Source organism: Oncorhynchus mykiss, chromosome 8 (assembly GCF_057628025.1).
Source record: "Oncorhynchus mykiss isolate SJ-2025 chromosome 8, ASM5762802v1, whole genome shotgun sequence".
Taxonomy (NCBI): Eukaryota; Metazoa; Chordata; class Actinopteri; order Salmoniformes; family Salmonidae; genus Oncorhynchus; species Oncorhynchus mykiss.
Genome location: NC_143029.1, coordinates 51,834,725 through 51,853,353, shown reverse-complemented (window position 1 = coordinate 51,853,353; position 18,629 = coordinate 51,834,725). Strand labels below are relative to the sequence as shown.

The 18,629-nt window shown below is 42.5% G+C and overlaps 1 protein-coding gene across 5 annotated transcripts; it reads left to right on the top strand.

The window, feature by feature from the left end:
* Window positions 1–860: 860 nt before the first annotated feature.
* LOC110530033 (discoidin domain-containing receptor 2) lies at window positions 861–14,713 on the top strand. 5 transcript variants are annotated; one of them, XM_021612800.3, is made up of 17 exons: window positions 861–1,247; window positions 3,398–3,492; window positions 5,212–5,314; window positions 5,591–5,834; window positions 6,205–6,352; window positions 6,668–6,779; window positions 7,259–7,442; window positions 7,827–8,070; window positions 8,275–8,343; window positions 8,791–8,927; window positions 9,378–9,585; window positions 9,890–10,119; window positions 10,284–10,438; window positions 11,439–11,639; window positions 11,945–12,179; window positions 12,297–12,446; window positions 13,590–14,713. In XM_021612800.3, exons 2-17 carry the CDS (start codon window positions 3,420–3,422, stop codon window positions 13,722–13,724), a joined length of 2,628 nt encoding a protein of 875 aa, XP_021468475.2. In that variant the 5' UTR covers window positions 861–1,247; window positions 3,398–3,419; the 3' UTR covers window positions 13,725–14,713. The 5 variants fall into 5 exon arrangements, 4 of the variants coding, with proteins under 4 accessions (XP_021468475.2, XP_036841488.2, XP_036841487.2 ...); XR_002474474.3 differs by having other exon boundaries at window positions 1,022–1,247; window positions 11,945–12,212; XM_036985593.2 differs by having other exon boundaries at window positions 1,065–1,247; window positions 6,668–6,770.
* Window positions 14,714–18,629: the final 3,916 nt, after the last annotated feature.

The window sequence follows — 18,629 nt, the reverse complement described above, 5'->3', positions numbered from 1 at the left end:
CAATAGGTTTGATAAATTCATCTCTGAAGGTGAAATGTGTACTTACATTCTGAAATCTTGCTCTGATTTATCATCCAAAAGGTCCCAGAGATAACATGAAGTGTTGTTTTATTAGATAAAATCCTTTTTCATATCCTGAAAAGGTCCATATATCATGCACAATCGATTGTGTATTTCCACTCGTTCAATTTGCAAACCAAGGAAATCTCACCCTAAACGTTGTTTGAACGAGTCAAATCACGTTCGTATCCCCTCCGAGATCCCAGAAGGTAACAAGACTTCACTATTTCATTAGGGGTGTTGTATATCCTTTAGGACACCATATTTGTTCAGAGAGCGAAGCCTTCATGGCACGCCAATGACGCGGGCGGCCATCTCTTGAACGACTGTATCTTTGTCAACTGAGCATTAATCAGGGTCAAACAAAGCTAGCTAGATAGCGAATTAGCTGGGCTTTACGGGAGTATCCGGAAACCATATATACAGTGCCTTGCGAAAGTATTCGGCCCCCTTGGAGCCGTCCCTGCTGCCCTCTCATGGTAAACTCCATTACTGAGGTGAGGCAGTTCCAGGTCAGTGTCTCAATCTATGCTAAATTGGCATGAGCTGAACACAAAAGAACCACTGTTGAAAAACTGGTGAGATCCACTCACTGCTGTCAGTAAACAAAGAGTGGACATTACTTTTTTCAGACAGTTGAAAAAAAGATCAATAACACTTCAATAAATAGCAGAAAAGGATCATCCAAGTTCAGTCAGACATGATTTGACTTCTCTGTCCAGCAATGTTTCTTTTTTGGCCTACATTCTGCATGATACTTTTAGAAGCCCTATAAAACCCCATCACACCCACAGTAATGAACAGGTTTCCACAGGATGAATGTAAACTCGGGTCCTTCTTCAGTAGCACTTGGCTGCTCAACAGAAGCCTGCTCTAAACTAGCTCCCTTACAGCTCTCCAGGCCATAATTGAAACCTTATGTGCATCAGGTGGAATTCTGGGGCTTTTTGGCGTCACACCAAAGAATCCCAGAGTGTGTTATTTTTATTTCATTTTTTTTCCCCATTTCTCTTTCCTCTAGTGAGAGAGCTTGCTTTTACATCAGCCCTTTTCCTCCTTCTTTCTCAGAAAGTCTATCCCGGGAAGAAAGTATATTACAGTGTAATAGACTTTGGAATAATTTTATCCAGTCGATTATGGAATAATATTCCCCTGGACTACTAAGGATTTTGGGAAGGCAGTGAAAAGTAAGTGTGGTCATTATTCTCCTCGATTACTCTTACTTTTATAGAACGTCATTTGGCATTGTATTTTGACACTGCTAGTAGCCACGTTTCGGTGACAGCTATGGGTGTATTTGTCATCAATGGAATTGAAAGCTGAGAAAAGTTGAGCTGGTACCTCCCAATCTTGATTGACATGTAAATATAAATAAGTTGTTTAACAAAAATAAGTTATTTTCCTTTAGATAATAGTTCACTATTTTATCGTTATTTTATTTGCTTGAGGAAAAAAGTGGAATTCCATTCTCTTCTAATGATTGACTTTATTTCAATGTTTATGTTCATTTTGATACTTTATTTGAATACACTAGTCACCTGACCTGCCAGTGTCAGTATTGACATGTAAGTGATACATGGACATTAACATTGTTAGTATATTAACCATGGTGGATATGACCTAAACGCCGAGGTTATTTTTCTAATCACACATTATTATAACTAGGGCCCAGAGTTTTCTGACCTGACCAGAGGAAAACTCCTGCCCCTACACATACACACACCCAACTGAGGCAGAGAGCAGTCCGAGTTTAGCATGATGAAATAGGCCTAACGCAGGACAGGACCACACAAAAGCACAAAGGCAGCACTTTACAGCAAGGATCCGTGGGCATCAGATTAGCGTCCATGTGAATTCACCAACTCACCAGGGCTACACAGAACCACACAGTCAGTACTTTTCCCCCCCACTCACATTTTTGGGGTAAACTCACCACATAAATTACTGAAAGTACAGGAGGGTAGCCATGTAGAGCATATTTGTGCAGTAGACATATTTCACAGAGACATTTACAGGCTTTTTAAAAGATAAATAAGCATTGGGGACTTATACTGCATGTACTGTGGATGGAGGGGTAGTCAATTACCTGAGTAGACCGTACAAGGGGGTCTCTGTGTATGTCTGCCGCTGGTTGGAACCAATGGCTTAGATAGATGCACAATCTAAGACCGTGTTTAGGGGGTCTTCTTTGTATACTGTCTGCGTTGTTTGGTTGAGGTCCATTCCATTTCAACTCCATAAAGAGTGAATTGAAAATCCTAATGGCGAATGGATGCCTGTTTTCATTCCTTGAATTGAATTTCAATTCATATCCTGAATTGACTGGATTGATATTGAATTGAGCCTACCCTGATGCATTGGATCAATCAATCTAGCGATTGATCGATAAATCGTCAATCTTCATCATTATACCGAAGGGACATTTTAGTTCTTGGCAGGGGACATTAAACTGGTCAAATATATGAATCATGAATTAAGAGTTTATTTCCAAAACGCTATATCCACCAATTTTTCACGTTTGTGGGTTTTTTTTTCATCAGAAGTGATTGCTTGTGGGTTAAACACACCTTCATGTGTGTTTAAAAAAAATGACTGGTCTCAGATTTCTAATTCACAGATGTGTAGGATATATTTTTTGATTTTTGCTAAACTCTATAGCCTATATCCATTGTTTAGCTGGAATGGAATGTTCGCATCCTGTATATTTGAATGTGGTTGTCTCACGTTAAGATGAATGCACTTACTGTAATTTGCTCTGGATAAGAGCATCTGCTAAATGACTAAAATGTCAAATGTAAATGTTGTACATACAGATCTCATATTACTGTAGTGAATGATATATATATATATATATATATATATATATAATGATATTGATGTCACAAATGTATCATTTGTACAGTTCTTCATGTAGTTCTTTGTTACATTTGACTGTGTAAAACGTAGCAGTATTACCTATTGCTCTTAGAATGAGGCGGATATAGGCCTAACGCAGGACAGGATATATAGCATTTAGCAAAAACCATGATCATTTGTCTCTGAAATGAAACCATCAAGTGATATATTTTAAACAAGTACATCTCCGTCATTGAACACCTCCATGCCTTTATTAGATGGTGTGAAAAAAAAACACACCAATCTCTTTCATCATTTCTTTCAACAATAAAAGCTCATTTACCAGCATTTCTATTTATAATAGAGAAAAAAGTCGAGATTAGAGCGAAGGCTAGCATTGACCAACGGATGGTACAAGTACAACCCCTACGTACATATCATTACATACATATTGTGGTTGCTGTTGTTGTTGTTATACTGAACTTGTGAAACATTCTGTCAGGTGTTCAGCTCCTGCCTCTGAGATGAAGGCTCTACAGATAAGACATAGCTTCCTGCTATTCCTCCTCACTGCTGTAAGGACCCAAGTCAACCCAGGTACTGTACATGGAAGTCAACTCATAGCCTTTTCACACTATCAGAGCTGCACTGTGCTGGCTTAGATGCCCTCTCCAGCATGGTCCCAGCAACTACAGTGGATGTGTAACCGAGGCCAAGACAGTGCAGCTTGATTTGGTTGACTCAGTATATCTGAAAAGGATGTTAAGTGTTTGTTTACTCATTTTAAGATGTTCATGTCTCTGCATTTTCAAAAGCCTTTGTTTATACAGTACATACGTCTAACTGAAGGGGATATTACCACATTGTAGTCAAGTCAAGGTGTTGACATGATGGAGATACTGGGCTGGTTAGGTCATCACCGTCAAGGTGTGTGTGTGTAAGTGTGCGTGTGTGGGGTTTAGCCATTGGTCGATTGGTCAGACAGCAAATATGTAGAATAGAACAGGCAAACCATTCACAGGCTGGGGGCATTCAGGAAATGTCTGAAAAGCTGTAGGGGCAGGAGAAAAGAGGCTGATGGAGAAAAAGGCTGCTGGAGGTATGGAGTGAGCTGCTGGTGTGTGCCTGTGTGTGTGTGTGTGTGTGTTCGTCCGTCTGTGTCAGTGCTAAGGAGCAGGGTGACAGGAGAGGCACTCATTCATAACCTACCTCTCCTGGACTTTTCCACTTGAAATAGTTTCACTGTATGAAGCATATTTTGTCCACAAGCTCTCAAAGTCTATTTCTATGTTTCAGTGTTACTTTGAGTTGTAAGCAGATCCAGAATGAAGGGTAATAGGCAGGTACAGTAAGAGTAGGACAGAGTTAACAGTTATGCACAATAAGTTAACTACATCTACCTACATGTACATATTACCTCAATTACCTCGACTCACCGGTGCCCCCGCACATTGACTCTGTACCGGTACCTCCTGTATATAGCCTCACTATTGTTATTTTTAATGCTACTCTTTAATTATTTGTTACTTTTATTTTTTGGCATTTTATTTTTTTACTTAACACTTAATTTTCTTAAAACGGCATTGTTGGTTAAGGGTTTGTAAATAAGCATTTCACTGTAAGGTCTACTACACCTGTTGTATTCATGCGCATGTGACAAATAAAATGTGATTTGATTTGATCACTGACACAGTAGGCGAAGAAGCCATTTGTTCTCACACACACACGCACGCACACACAGACACACACGCACACACAAGCACCTTTCTTGCTATAATAAATGTTGTTTTAAACCACCGTAATAATATCTTGAGCAATTAGAGTTTTACAATGGTTACAGCACTAAGTCTAAAACTGTCTGTGACTTTGGCTCTGGTACAAAAGATAGAAAAAGAGATGCAAAATAAAGAGGAGGAAAACTGAAGGGGCCCCTCCCTACTCTTTTTGCTTGGACTGGCACCTACATAGTGATGCCTCTGTTTCAGTGGGGCCTCCCAGGCCTAAAGGAAGAAGCTGGGGGAGGGTTGTGCCCTGTCCACTTCAGTTCTGACTCAAGCCAGTTCCTACCAAATGCATGTGCAGTGTGGCACACTCATGGACTTCGGGAATACGTTGCCGTGCATAGATACACACACACACACACACACACACCAAACATCTCAGTGACTTGTTGATGACATGAGTTGAATCTGTTTCATTTGCCATTGTCATAGCTTTTAACTAGGTCCTGGAGTTTTTCCCTGATCAGGCCACATAGTCAGGAAAAAAACACCTGACCCGAAGAACATGCATCTATAACACTGTATCTGCTTTTAGGTGTGTGTCGGTATCCTCTGGGTATGACTGGAGGACAGATTCTTGATGAGGATATCTCTGCTTCTAGTCAGTGGTCAGAGTCTACAGCAGCAAGATATGGCAGGTATGCTATCCACATTGTCACCATATTGTAGTCGCCTACACACTCTGAACTCTTTTCCGTCAGGTAATCAGAGTACTGACTGTACTGTCTGAGTGAAGGCAAGATTGCCTGCCTTATTGCCCTTCACCAATCCAACCTTGTCAGATCAGTGATTCCTTAAAATAAGGGAGGAAGGCATTTTTATTATTCAATTGACTAAATATTATACTCCCTTCTAATATGCTATTCCCTTCTACTCCTACTACTTCCTCCCTTCCTTCCCCCTCTCCTCCTCAGATTGGACTTTGACGATGGAGATGGTGACGGGGCATGGTGCCCTAACATCATGGCAGAGACGGACGCAGGCGGCCCGAAGGATTTCCTCCAGGTGGACCTGCGTTCGCTGCACTTCATCACGCTCGTGGGCACCCAGGGTCGCCACGCCGACGGCATGGGCAATGAGTTTGCCCAGCGCTACCGCATCAAGTACAGCCGTGACGGCAGCCGCTGGGTGGCCTGGCACGACAGGAAAGGCAGGCAGGTGAGCAGATGCAAACTAGTGTCCATACTACCAGAATCCATTCTGACATCTGCTTTCAATGTTTTTCCAATGTTGATTCAATGTCCTTTTGCTCTCAGGGCTGGGTTCAAAGAGTATAAGTTTTCTTTCAAATACTTTGAGTGTTTGATTGAGCCAGCCTGGAGTGCCAGTTGGGGCCCAACTGTTGGGCTGGGTTTTCACTTTTGGGACTACTCCATTGGTTGCACAATCTTGCTTTGATTGGCTTTGTGATTGGTGTGACTTTTCAATAACTTCCATTCTTGTCTGGCTGTGTTTGTTGGCATTCGATGTTTAGTGACTGTAGTTTTTGGATGAGGATGATGATGCCCTTTCCTGTTCCTGTCTGCAGGTGATCGAGGGGAACATGAATGCCTATGACGTGGTGCTGAAGGACCTAGAGCCACCCATCATTGCCCGCTTCGTACGCTTCATGCCAATCACAGACCACTCCATGATCGTGTGCATGAGGGTAGAGCTCTATGGCTGTGAATGGCTAGGTCAGACACACTACAGTACATCCTATATCTAATCTAATCCTATCCTATCCTATATCTAATCCCATCCTATCCTACAGCCTATAGTTAATCCCATATCCTATATCTAATCCCATCCTATCCTATATCTAATCCCATTCTATCCTACATCCTATATCTAATCCCATCCTACATCCTTTCCGTATATGAAACTGAAAGAAAAGAGATGCTCCCAGAGTTGGAATGTAAAGCTAAATTTAGACCAGGCGGATGTAAAACGGCCACTGTCATTGATTGTGACCTTTCCTTTGACCTGTCCCTGGCTGTGTGTTATTGCAGATGGCCTGGTGTCCTACAGTGCTCCGGCCGGCCAGGAGATGACCTACAGAGGCCTGGACGTCCACCTCAATGACTCGGTCTACGATGGATCCATGGGTCTACAGTCCGTTGGGTTTGTTTTAGTATATTTGTACTTCAACAGTGGCATTTTTCTAAGTACAAAACTGTTAAGGAGCGTTAAATGGTCCACATCCTAAGTGACTCTGACCCGAAGGTACTATTTAACAAAGTTGTGAGCTGTTCTTGGCCCATGTGAGGATTCTGTGGACAACTCTTGTCACACTACTGAGCTATGCGGAGCCAAGCTGTCCTGCCCTGGCCTGGTTTTGTATCCACCATAGTTTTTGGAACCGTGCAGAAAAGATCCATGTGAAAGGAAAATATCCAAGCCAGCACAATACGGTTCGGGTCAGTATGATAGTGTGAAATGATGACGTGCAAGACACAAGTGGATTCAACACAGGCATGATAGTAACGATAGACCTCCTTTTTTCCTTTCTCCCCTCGGTATGAGTTAGGGATTAAGTGCCATGCTCAAGGGCACAACCGTAGTGGATGGGAGTAACGGTCCTTTCTCCTCTCTCCCCCCAGTATGGAGGAAGGCCTGGGCCAGCTGACTGATGGGACGTGGGGTCTTGATGACTTCCTCCACAGTCACGTGTACGGCGTGTGGCCCGGATACGATTATGTGGGTTGGACCAATGAGAGCTTCCCTAAGGGCTACGTGGAGATGACCTTCGAATTTGACCGCGTCCGCAACTTCACCTCGATGAAGGTGAGAGGTCAACTTGTACAAAAGGAGGTGGAGAAAGGATGTGGTTTTACCATGTTCCCAACGGGAAAAACTGGGCAAAACGGGTTGAAATTCTGGTTTTGTTGATGTAATTTCAGACCGACCATAACCTTGTGTCATTGGTCCACTCAGTAGGTGTGCAAGAGATACCGTATTCAGGCATATGTGGAGGTCTGTTTTGTCCTTCAAGAGTGGCTAAATATTTAGGCATACGTCCAACAACTTCAGCCTCCAATTGTTTCGTCATTGGCTGAATAGCACCTGGACATCCAATTTGTACTTCAAACCATGCAGTGACAGACAGTATACCACAGTACACTCTACACTCGAGTGTTATAGTTGATAGTTCTCCTCCTCTCTCCGTAGGTCCACTGCAATAACATGTTCAGCCGTGGCGTGAGAATGTTTCGGCAGGCCTCGTGTTACTTCCGTACGTCCGAGTTGGACTGGGAGTCCCAGCCAGTGTCCTTACGTCTCCCGGTGGACCAGGTCAGCCAGAGCGCCCGGTTCATCACCGTGCCCCTGGGGGACCGCATGGCCAGTGCCATCAAGTGCCGCTTTGCCTTCAACGAGGCCTGGATGATGATCAGCGAGGTGGCCTTCCAGTCAGGTGAGACTTGAGTTGCCTGGGTCGTGTTCATTAGGGCTCACTGTAACTAAACATTTTTGTAACAGGGAACGAAAAACATATTGTGTTTTAGTTCAGGTGGTGTCTCTCCCCGTTCCACTCTGTTTCAAAATAGATGATGACATTTCTCCTCTTTCTCCCTCTCTATCTCTCTCGCCCCCCCCCCCCCCCCCCCCCCTCTTTCAGCAGGGACAGCAGTTTATAACACATCTCCGACTCCCCGCAAACGTGGCCACCCGACAAATGTTATTCCAGGTTAGCTCCAGCTATGTTCTTACCTGTTCTGTCTCCTTTTGCATTCAATAGTGCCCTCTGCTGCCTGTTCTTGAAATGCTGTTGCATTAATTATGACGAACAGAGGTTAGTTACAGTGAAATATGAGGGAAATTACAACAGCATTAATGAATGATAAATACAACACTTACTGAGGATGACATTATAATTATTATTGTTTTTTTAATGAAAAGCTTACATGTGATGTGAGCACTAAACGTCTTGATGACCACCCTTTATTGTAATAAATATTATAATGCCATAAAATGTTTCAAGCTGTCAAATCTTTGTATCCTCAACTCCTTCAGTGAGGGATCTTGGATTCTTCGCTCCAATGCGCTTTGACAGGGAGGTAAGGAATTGAGCAAACAAGGAAGGAGGAAGCAACAAAGCTTTCTGTTAAATATTTTATACCTTCTGGTACATTAGGAGATGACCCCATCCACAAAGTGGATGAAAGCAACACCCGGATCCTGATTGGCTGCCTGGTGGCCATCATCGTCATCCTTTTGGCCATCATAGTCATCATTCTGTGGCGCCAGGTCTGGCAGAAGATGCTAGAGAAGGTGTGTAACAGATTTTTTTCCTGTGTTTTCAGAGCGGAAATAATTAGGGTTGATCTAATAGCTACGAGGAAACTTCTCTGTCTTGTTATAAAATAAATACTGCTGTCGGGCTAAAAAGGAAGTCAGAAACTAAGACTGCAAATGACACTGATCAAAGTTGTTGATTCAAGTTTGTAAAAGTATTTTTACCTCAAGTGTTTCTTATTAGCTGTAATGTATCCCCAAACATCGATTTGCATGGCCTCTCAGGTAAACTTAAACACAAGATTACAACATCTGTCAATGTTTGACTTGGTGCCAACCACAGTGTTAGAAAAGCTAGAAGATGCACCTCTTATCTTTGCCATTGATTGCTTCCGTTGTCCCAAGAGCGCCCTCTAGCTTTTCTCTCTGGTGCCACCAAACATTACAACACACACAGCTTATAACAGTAACTACCCTTCCCTCCAGGCTTCGCGACGTATGCTAGACGACGAGCTGTCGGCCCGTCTGGCCGTCCAAACCCAGGCCTTCTCTTTCCACCACTCGTCCCAGTCCAGCGGGGAAGGCTCCAACTCCACCTACGAGAGGATCTTCCCCCTCTGCTCCTCTGACTACCAGGAGCCCTCCCGCCTCATCCGCAAGCTGCCCGAGTTCGCCCAGTCCACTGAGGAGCTGGGTGAGTGGATTCAAGGGAAAGTACAATCCAAAATCAAAGTTTAACAGTTAGACTAACTTTTGAGGTGTGAAAAAAATATGACAAACTTTGATTTTGGAGTGTAAATGTCCTTTCAAGCCAGTGTTTCTCATATGGTGGGTATAGTGATCCCTAGTTACTTGTGGGTTGTGGCTTATTACATAAGACAGGCCTGTGGCTAGAAATATCAGTGTTGTTAACTTGGAGGATCACAAGAACATTTCAATGGTCTTGATCTGGTCACATCTTACTGAAGTGTGAAACTTATGCTCTGTGTACTTCACAGCAGGGACTAGCTCCTCCTCCAGACCACCCCAGGCCTGTGGATCAGACGGGGCTCCCCACTATGCCGAGGCAGACATTGTGAGCCTGCAGGAGGGGACTACGGGCAGCAACACCTACTCCATCACGGCCGTCAACATGAGTCTGCTCTCTGGGAAGGACACGGCCATGAGGGAGTTCCCCAGGGACAAGCTCACCTTTAAGGAGAAACTGGGAGAGGGACAGTTTGGAGAGGTATGGAATAAAACTGCCGATAAAGGGAGTGAGTGTGAGTGTGAGTGTGTGTGTGTGTGTAAACATGCAGGAAAGCAATTTAAAAAACAAAAGTCAAATGACTCTTGCTTTCTTGCTAGACAGATGAAACATCAATTGTAAAATGCCTTTGTTTCTTCCCACAGGTGCACCTGTGTGAGGCCGAGGGCATGCAGGACATTGTGGAGAAGGATCTGTCTGAAGAGGTCAATGACCGTTCAAATGAGGTAGAGGGCAGCGATGACACACCTATTCTGGTGGCTGTGAAGACACTGAGGGAGGACGCCAACAAGAACGCAAGGTGAGAGCACTGGATCTGGAACTGTTTCCATGACAACTGTACTGTCCTAAGTACAAGAGCCACATACATGATTTACAGTATGGAAAATTACTTTTGTGATCCGCATGACTACAATGCTTGTTCTTGCCTCATCTTCCACTTTGTGTTCTTGGTGTCTTGCCATTGGCCAGTTGTAACAGAGAATGTGTTCACAATAATCTACCAAGTAAGAGTAGGTAAGTTGACCAATCAACAAACGGAAAGAGCACTGCATTTCCCTATTTTGCCAGGTGTCACATCGGTTACCATCCGTTGTAACAGGAATGACTTTTTGAAAGTGAAACTACATGGTGTGACGAGGTAAAGTGTGAACGGCAGGTGTCACAGCCGTTATCTTATGTCACACCAATGACTTCCCGAAGGAGAAACTATCTGTGCAACTCAATGTAAAGTGTGACTAGCACTCTATCTCTCTACCGCACCTGCTGTCTCGACCTCTGAATGGTCTGCTATGAAAAACCAACTGACATTTACTCCTGAGGTACTGACCTGTTACACCCTCTACAACCACTGTGATTATTATTTGACCCTGCTAGTCATCTATGAACGTTTGAACACCTTGAAGAACAATCTGACCTTAATGGCCATGTACTCTTATAATCTCCACCCAGCACAGCCAGAAGAGGACTGGCCACCCCTCAGAGCCTGGTTCTCCTCTAGGTTTCTTCCTAGGTTCCTGCATTTCTAGGGAGTTTTTCCTTGTCTCCATGCTTCTACATCTGCATTGCTTGCTGTTTGGGGTTTTAGGCTGGGTTTCTGTACAGCACTTTGTGACATCTGCTGATGTAAAAAAGAGCTTTAGAAATACATTTGATTGATTGGTTTACTAGCAGGTGTCTGTTGTTGTCCAGTGTTAGTTACAAGAATGGCTTATTGAAGGAGAAACTACATGGTATATTTGTGCAACTTAATGTGAAGTGTGACTGGAATACGTCATAGCCGTTACCACCTGGTGTTACAGGAATGACTTCCTGAAGGAGATCAGGATCATGTCTCGGCTGAGGGACCCTAACATCGTCAGCCTGCTGGCAGTGTGTGTGGAGAGCGACCCCCTCTGCATGATCACGGAGTACATGGAAAATGGAGACCTTAACCAGTTCTTGTCCAGCCATCAATTGGACGAAGTGGAGGAGATACAATCTAGTGACAAAGCCACGGTCAGGTACGTTACATCTGCATAATTGTACTAGATAATGACATCCCCGATTAGGGTTATTATGAAAGGTGATACTGTAATCATAATAGTAATTCATTTTCTTACCTTTTATTTATCAAGTCAATTTTTTCATCCATATATTTCATAACAGTATGCGGAAACCGATGCAATCGCGCAGTATTAAAAAGTTTGTCATGCCAACACTTTAAAAGGAGCAAAAATGTTACATACACTTGCCCTCTCTTTGTCATTATATATATTTTTTTAAGTTCAGAGTTCAATTACTTTTCAATACTCTCATATCCTCTTAGCTATAGCAACCTGATGAGCATGGCTACACAGGTAGCCTCTGGGATGAAGTACCTGTCCTCTCTCAACTTTGTCCACCGCGACCTGGCCACGCGCAACTGTCTGGTGGGCAAGAACTACACCATCAAGATCGCTGACTTCGGCATGAGCCGGAACCTGTATCGCGGTGACTACTACCGTATCCAGGGGCGGGCCGTTCTTCCTATTCGCTGGATGTCATGGGAGAGCATCCTATTGGTGAGGAGTTTTGGAGAGAGCTGATATTAGCTGGTAATGTTCTGTCGCATGTAGTTTTCAACCAAACATTTTTCCCTGTGTTTAGATATGAGTCAAATGACTGTGTGCCTTTCCCAGGGTAAGTTCACCATGGCCAGCGACGTGTGGGCTTTTGGTGTGACTCTGTGGGAGATTCTGACCCTGTGTGAAAAGCAGCCCTACTCGCAGTTTTCCGACGAGCAGGTCATCGAGAACACTGGCGAGTTCTTCAGGGACCAGGGCAAGCAGGTGACTACACACTAGTGTATTTACTACACTCTTAGAAAAAAGAGTTCCAAAAGGGTTATTCGGCTGTCCTCCAATAGGAGAGCCCTTTTGGGTTCCAGGTAGAACCCTCTGTGGAAAGGGTTTTACATGGAACCCGAAAGGGTTCTACCTGGAACCAAAATTGGTTTCCTATGGGGACAGCTAAGAACCCTTTTAGGTTGTAAATAGTACCTTTTGTACCGGTGTATGGCCACCACATGTTTACTATGTCGGCATGCAATCACCACTGTTCTATGGCAGCAATATGTGTACATGCAACAAAACGGGTATAGAACCAGGTTTGTCAGTCTACATGACTAAATATTATTTTAGGTTGCTGCTCAGCTAAATGCGCTATCGTGCATACATTTATTTTGTCCCCCTACACCAAACGCGAACACGACACGCAGGTTAAAATATCAAAACAAACTCTGAACCAATAACAATAATTTGGGGACAGGTTGAAAAGCATTAAACATGTATGGCAATTTATCTAGTTAGCTTGCACTTGATAGCTAATTTGTCCTATTTAGCTAGCTTGCTGTTGCTAGCTAATTTGTCCTGGGAAATAAACATTGAGTTGTTATTTTACCCGAAATGCACAAGGTCCTCTACTCCGACAATTAATCCACACATAAAACAGTCAACCGAATCGTTTCTAGTCATCTCTCCTCCTTCCAGGCTTATTCATCTTCAAACTTATATGGTGATTGGCATCTACACTTTCATAGTATTACCACGACAACTGGCAAAACAGTTTGTCTTTCAATCACCCACGTGGGTGACCTGCTTCTATAAACCAATAAGGAGATGGGAGAGGCAAGACTTGCAGTGCGATCTGCGTCAGAAATAGGAATGACTTCTATTTTAGCCCTTGGCTTCGCAGACGCTCTTGGCGCGCGCGAGCAGTGTGGGTGCAATAATTGAATAACATGGATTTCTACATTTATTTTGCAATGCTCGCACACTCAACTTGTCCGGTCTGGTCAGCATGTTACAGTTTGCTCACTGTTGGGGTTGACAGACATTCACTGTGTGTTGTTCTATGAGTGAAATATGTGTGACAAAACATCCAAAATCTGGTTATTTTGTAAAAATGTGTTTTTCCTGTAATTTTCTTCTCAGGTGTACCTGCCGAGGCCTGCCTGTTGCCCTGATGCGGTCTATAGCAGCCTGATGCTGGGTTGCTGGAGGAGAAATGCCAAACAGAGACCCACTTTTCAGGAGATATACAGCCAGCTTGGGGAGAGCCAGGAATAGCAGCTCATATATAGACCATGATTATATAAAGTGCTCTGGGGTAAAAGTTCCCCTAGGTACAGATCTAGGATCAGCTTCCCCTGCAAAACTAACTGAAGATCAGCGTTTAGGGGCAACTTTATCCTACACTTCACCCTTTTTTGTAACATGGACCAACATCTATGGTCCTTCTACATTTAAGGGACGGCAAAGTATGGTCCTTCCTCCTTTGAGGAGCCCATATATTAGAACTAGCACGTGAGAACTGACTGAAAACTGCATGCAATGTTCTATTCATCTCTCTCTCAGCCTTTTTCTCTCTCAATTTGAGTTGACTCCCTATATCTCTATTTGCCAGAGCCATGTATATTTATATTAACAATGTCTATTGCACACTATGAAAACACCATCTCTCTCTCCCTCTGTCTCGCTCCATCTCTCTCTCTCTCTCTCTCGCTCTCTCAATCACAATCTAGTTTTTAGCGTGTGGGACAGTTCTGTAAAAAATTATTTGTTATGTCTGTGATGATAAAATGTAGAAATGCTGTGTCAGATCGTGCACACCAGGAAATGTAATGTTGTTTATAATCTTCTATTATGAAGATAATAATAATAATAATAATAATAATGTGTAGAAAATCTCCTTTTGGACTCAGATATTCAAGAATGTATCTGTTTGATATGTTTTTCTTTATTCAGTTGATGTTGTGAAATGTGTTGTATTTTGTCAAAGATAAATAGGTCCTTTGAGTTAAATTTGTGCTTTGAAATAGTGCAACTTCATGCTTAACCTGCATTTCTATTGTTCGTGCAAGTTTTATACTCTAATTAGACAGTAGGCCTACTTATGGTTTCAATTAATTTACTGAACATTCTTCAACGTTCAAAACAATTTTAAAAACGACAATAAAATGTTCAAATAAAAAAATATGATGCAGATTATTCCTCTTTTCCTCTGCCTTAGCAACTCAGTGAGCCTGAAAAGACAAAAACCGAAGTAGAAAAAAAACGTGTAATTCACCATTTTTTTTTTTTTTTCAACAACATTCTATATTGACGGGATGTATTGCTACAATATATGAGAAATGAAATACAGAGTACAAGTACAACCGAGTGCTTAGTAATGCTTAAAGGCTTCCTCTACTTTCCTCTGCCCTCTCTCAGTGCTCTCCGGAGTCCCTGGAAGTCCTGTAATCTGCTTCCTCCCACCTGTAGCAGTGGAAAGGCTAGAGGGCGTCATCACTGACAGGAATCTGTAGTTCACCAGTGGCTTCGGCCAGCAGTGTGCAATCCTGAGGGGCCACAGAGCTCACTGGGGAGATGGAGGAAACCCCAGATGATGCGTTAGGGAGGTTTAACTCCTTTAGAAGAATTTGCATGGATGCTTTGTCAAGGACCTGGCCAATGATCTAGTTAGCCAGACAGATTATGGAGTCATGTGAAGCACAATATAATAGTCTTGAGGCTGCTTATTGAAGTGAAGCTTGCAATGAGTGATGAATGCAGGGAGCTATCAATGTCATATACTCATCACCCAATGACCTTATTGGTGAGAGAGAAGATGGTGCCATGTTGGGCCCCAGATTCTAAATGTACCTCTGTCTTAGGGAGGTCCATGGCGGACAGTTTCAGTTGCATTTTGAGAAGTTGGTTCCCACATGTGAAACTCATCAAGGTAAGAAACCTTCCAGTTGGTAGGAGCAGATCTCAGGTGAGATCCGGTCTGAAAGAAACTTCATGGCAACACAAACAAAAAATGTGGATACGAGAAATGATTTGGGCATTATAAATGGGGTTATTCTCATTCATGGCATGAATTGTTTTACTATCAGATATTATCACCTCGAAAAAAAGTGTTGAAATACTCCACTGTTCAAATGTTTGGGGTTACTTAGAAATGTCCTTGTTTTTGAAATCAAATATATATATTTTGTCCATTAAAATAACATCAAATTGATCTACAGTGTAGACATTGTTAATTGTTGTAAATTACTGTTGTAGCTGGAAACGGCATATTTTTAATGGAATATCTACATAGGTGTACAGAGGCCCATTATCAGAAACCATCACTCCTGTGTTCTAATGGCATGTCGTGTTAGCTAATCCAAGTTTATCATTTTAGAAGTCTAATTGATCATTAGAAAACCCTTTTGCAATTATGTTAGCACAGCTGAAAACTGTTGTCCTGAATAAAGAAGCAATAAAACTGGCCTTCTTTAGACTAGTTGAGTATCTGGAGCATCAGCATTTGTGAGTTTGATTACATGCTCAAAATGGACATAAACAAAGACCTTTCTTCTGAAAGTCATCAGTCTATTCTTATTCTGAGAAATGAAGGCTATTCCATGCAAGAAATTGCCAAGAAACTGAAGATCTCGTTCAACGCTGTGTACTACTCCCTTCACAGAACAGTGCAAACTGTCTCCAACCAGAATAGAAAGAGGAGTGGGAGGCCCCGGTGCACAACTGAGCAAGAGGACAAGTACATTAGTGTCTAGTTTGAAAAACAGGCGCCTCACAAGTCCTCAATTAGCAGCTTAATTAAATAGTACCAGCAAAACACCAGTCTCAACGTCAACCCTGAAGAGGCGACTCCGGGATGCTGGCCTTCTAGGCAAAGTTCCTCTGTCCAGTGTTCCTCTGTCCAGTGTCTGTGTTCTTTTGCCCTTCTTAATATTTTAGTTTTATTGTCCAGTCTGAGAAATTGCTTTTTCTTTGCTACTCTGTAGCTAATGTAGCTAGCACAACATTCCATTGGAACACAGGAGTGATGGTTGCTGATAATGGGTCTCTGTATGCCTATGTAGACATTCCATTAAAAATCAGCCGTTTCCAGCTACAATAGTCATTTACAACATTAACAATGTCTACACTGTATTTCTGATCAATTTCATGTTATTTTAGTGGACAAAAAAATTGCTTTTCTTTCAAAAACAAGGACATTTCTAAGTGACCCCAAACTTTTGAACGGTAGTGTATATCAAGGCTATAACAGCAAATGTAAAATCCAGTGGTATAGTTTACAGCAAACACAGCCAAAAGTTTCCTGGACCAAATTGTTCCACACTTTGATATTTTACATATCCTCTTCCTAGGCCTACTCAAATGCTATTTTCTAATTAAATATAATATCTTATTTTTTAGATTCAAATGTTCTCCCCTGTCATTGAAATCATTCTCCATATTTGAACGTTAACATTTTTGGTGGAAAAGTCGCTGTCTTCGTTTATGTTAGTAAAGAGTTATGTAGACTGAAATTATTCCATTCCTGATTGTGAAGGTCATTGTCATATAATTCTGACCAGAGCCATACAGTACAAACTGAGTGTACAAAACATTAGTAACACCTGCTCTTTACATGACATAGACTGACCAGGTGAATGCTTTGATCCCTTATTGATGTCACCTGTTAAATCCACTTCAATCAGTATAGATGAAGGGAGGAGACCGGTTAAAGGAGTTTTAAGCCTTGAGACACAGATTGTGTATGTGTGCCATACAGAGGGTGAATGGCCAAGACAAAAGATTGTGCCTTTGAACGTGGCATAGTAGTTGGTGCCAGGCGCACTGGTTTGAGTGTGTCAAGAACTGCAATGCTGCTGGGTTTTTCATACTCAATAGTTTCCAGTGTGTATCAAGAATGGCCCACCACCCACAGGACATCCAGCCAACTTGACACAACTGTGGGAAGCATTGGTGTCAACATGGGCCAGCATCCCTGTGGAACGCTTTCGACATCTTGTAGAGGCCGTGCCCCGACGAATTGAGGCTGTTCTGAGCGAAAAGGGGAAGTGCAACTCAATATCAGGAAGGTGTTCCTATTGTTTTATACACTCAGCGTATTTAGATATAGACTCTAAATACATGGCTATGGCTGTGATGGCCCTCTGTCATGCAGGATTCTAAAGGTGCCTGCATACTAGGTTCGGTTTGCTCCTAGCAGAACTCGGCTAGGCGAGGCGAACGTCTGTGGCTCGCACACGTCCTTATTAAAAGACCTTTGTTGAAAAATCAACAACAAAAAAGCTGCAATATTTCTGTTTGTCCCTGAAATACCATAACAACATAGCCAGTATACACTTCCTCAAGATAGTCAGAATTCATCTAAGGAAAATCTACAAGTCTGTAATGCATTTTGATGTTTTTGCTGAGGTCTTAGTCTCGAAATTTCACATCTCACCAAGATGTGTGGTGCAGTATTTATCAAGTGAAAAAAATTGCATAGAAACTATTGGCTCTCGTTGAATAACAATTAACACTTAATTGAGGAATCCGAGCTCCCAGTTGTTTTGAACGTGCATTTGTTACGTGCTTCAATACCAAAACGAACAAAAACATCACAAAATGTCAACATAAGATATGCGTGAACTGTTTCGACTGGGAAGCATGAGACAGGCTAATGCCACGTTCACGTGCTAGTCATGACTAGGAAACTTAGAAATGTTCAACTTGCTTACTGGTTGTGGTTATACACCTGCCGCGTTCAGCCAGTTAGCAAGTCTGACATTTCTGAGTTTCCTAGTTCCGACTAGCGGGTGAGCGCAGCATTAATTATATCCATAGAGTTCAATTGCACAACTATTGGAGGCGTTCATGCTATCAGGAGTAATCTGAAGTTCGGAGTTCCGACTGGGAAGTTTTACTTGAACAACCCTCCAAGTTGTAGGGCGCGTTCAAGTGAAGTCTTTGTGAAGTCTTTGTATGTTGAGCCTACATGCTGATTGCATGAGCTTTACAAAAATGTGATCAAAGGTCATGAAGTTTTGACTGCAAGATTCTGCAGCTGCTCTTCACCAACTTCATCGCCTGCATTGTGGGAGGCCCAATTGCCAACCCATCATTAGGGTATTTTTGTTTGAGCCACGCGAATGTGACCAAAGTGCTTCAAATATCACATGAATATGTATATATCCACTGAATCAGTGG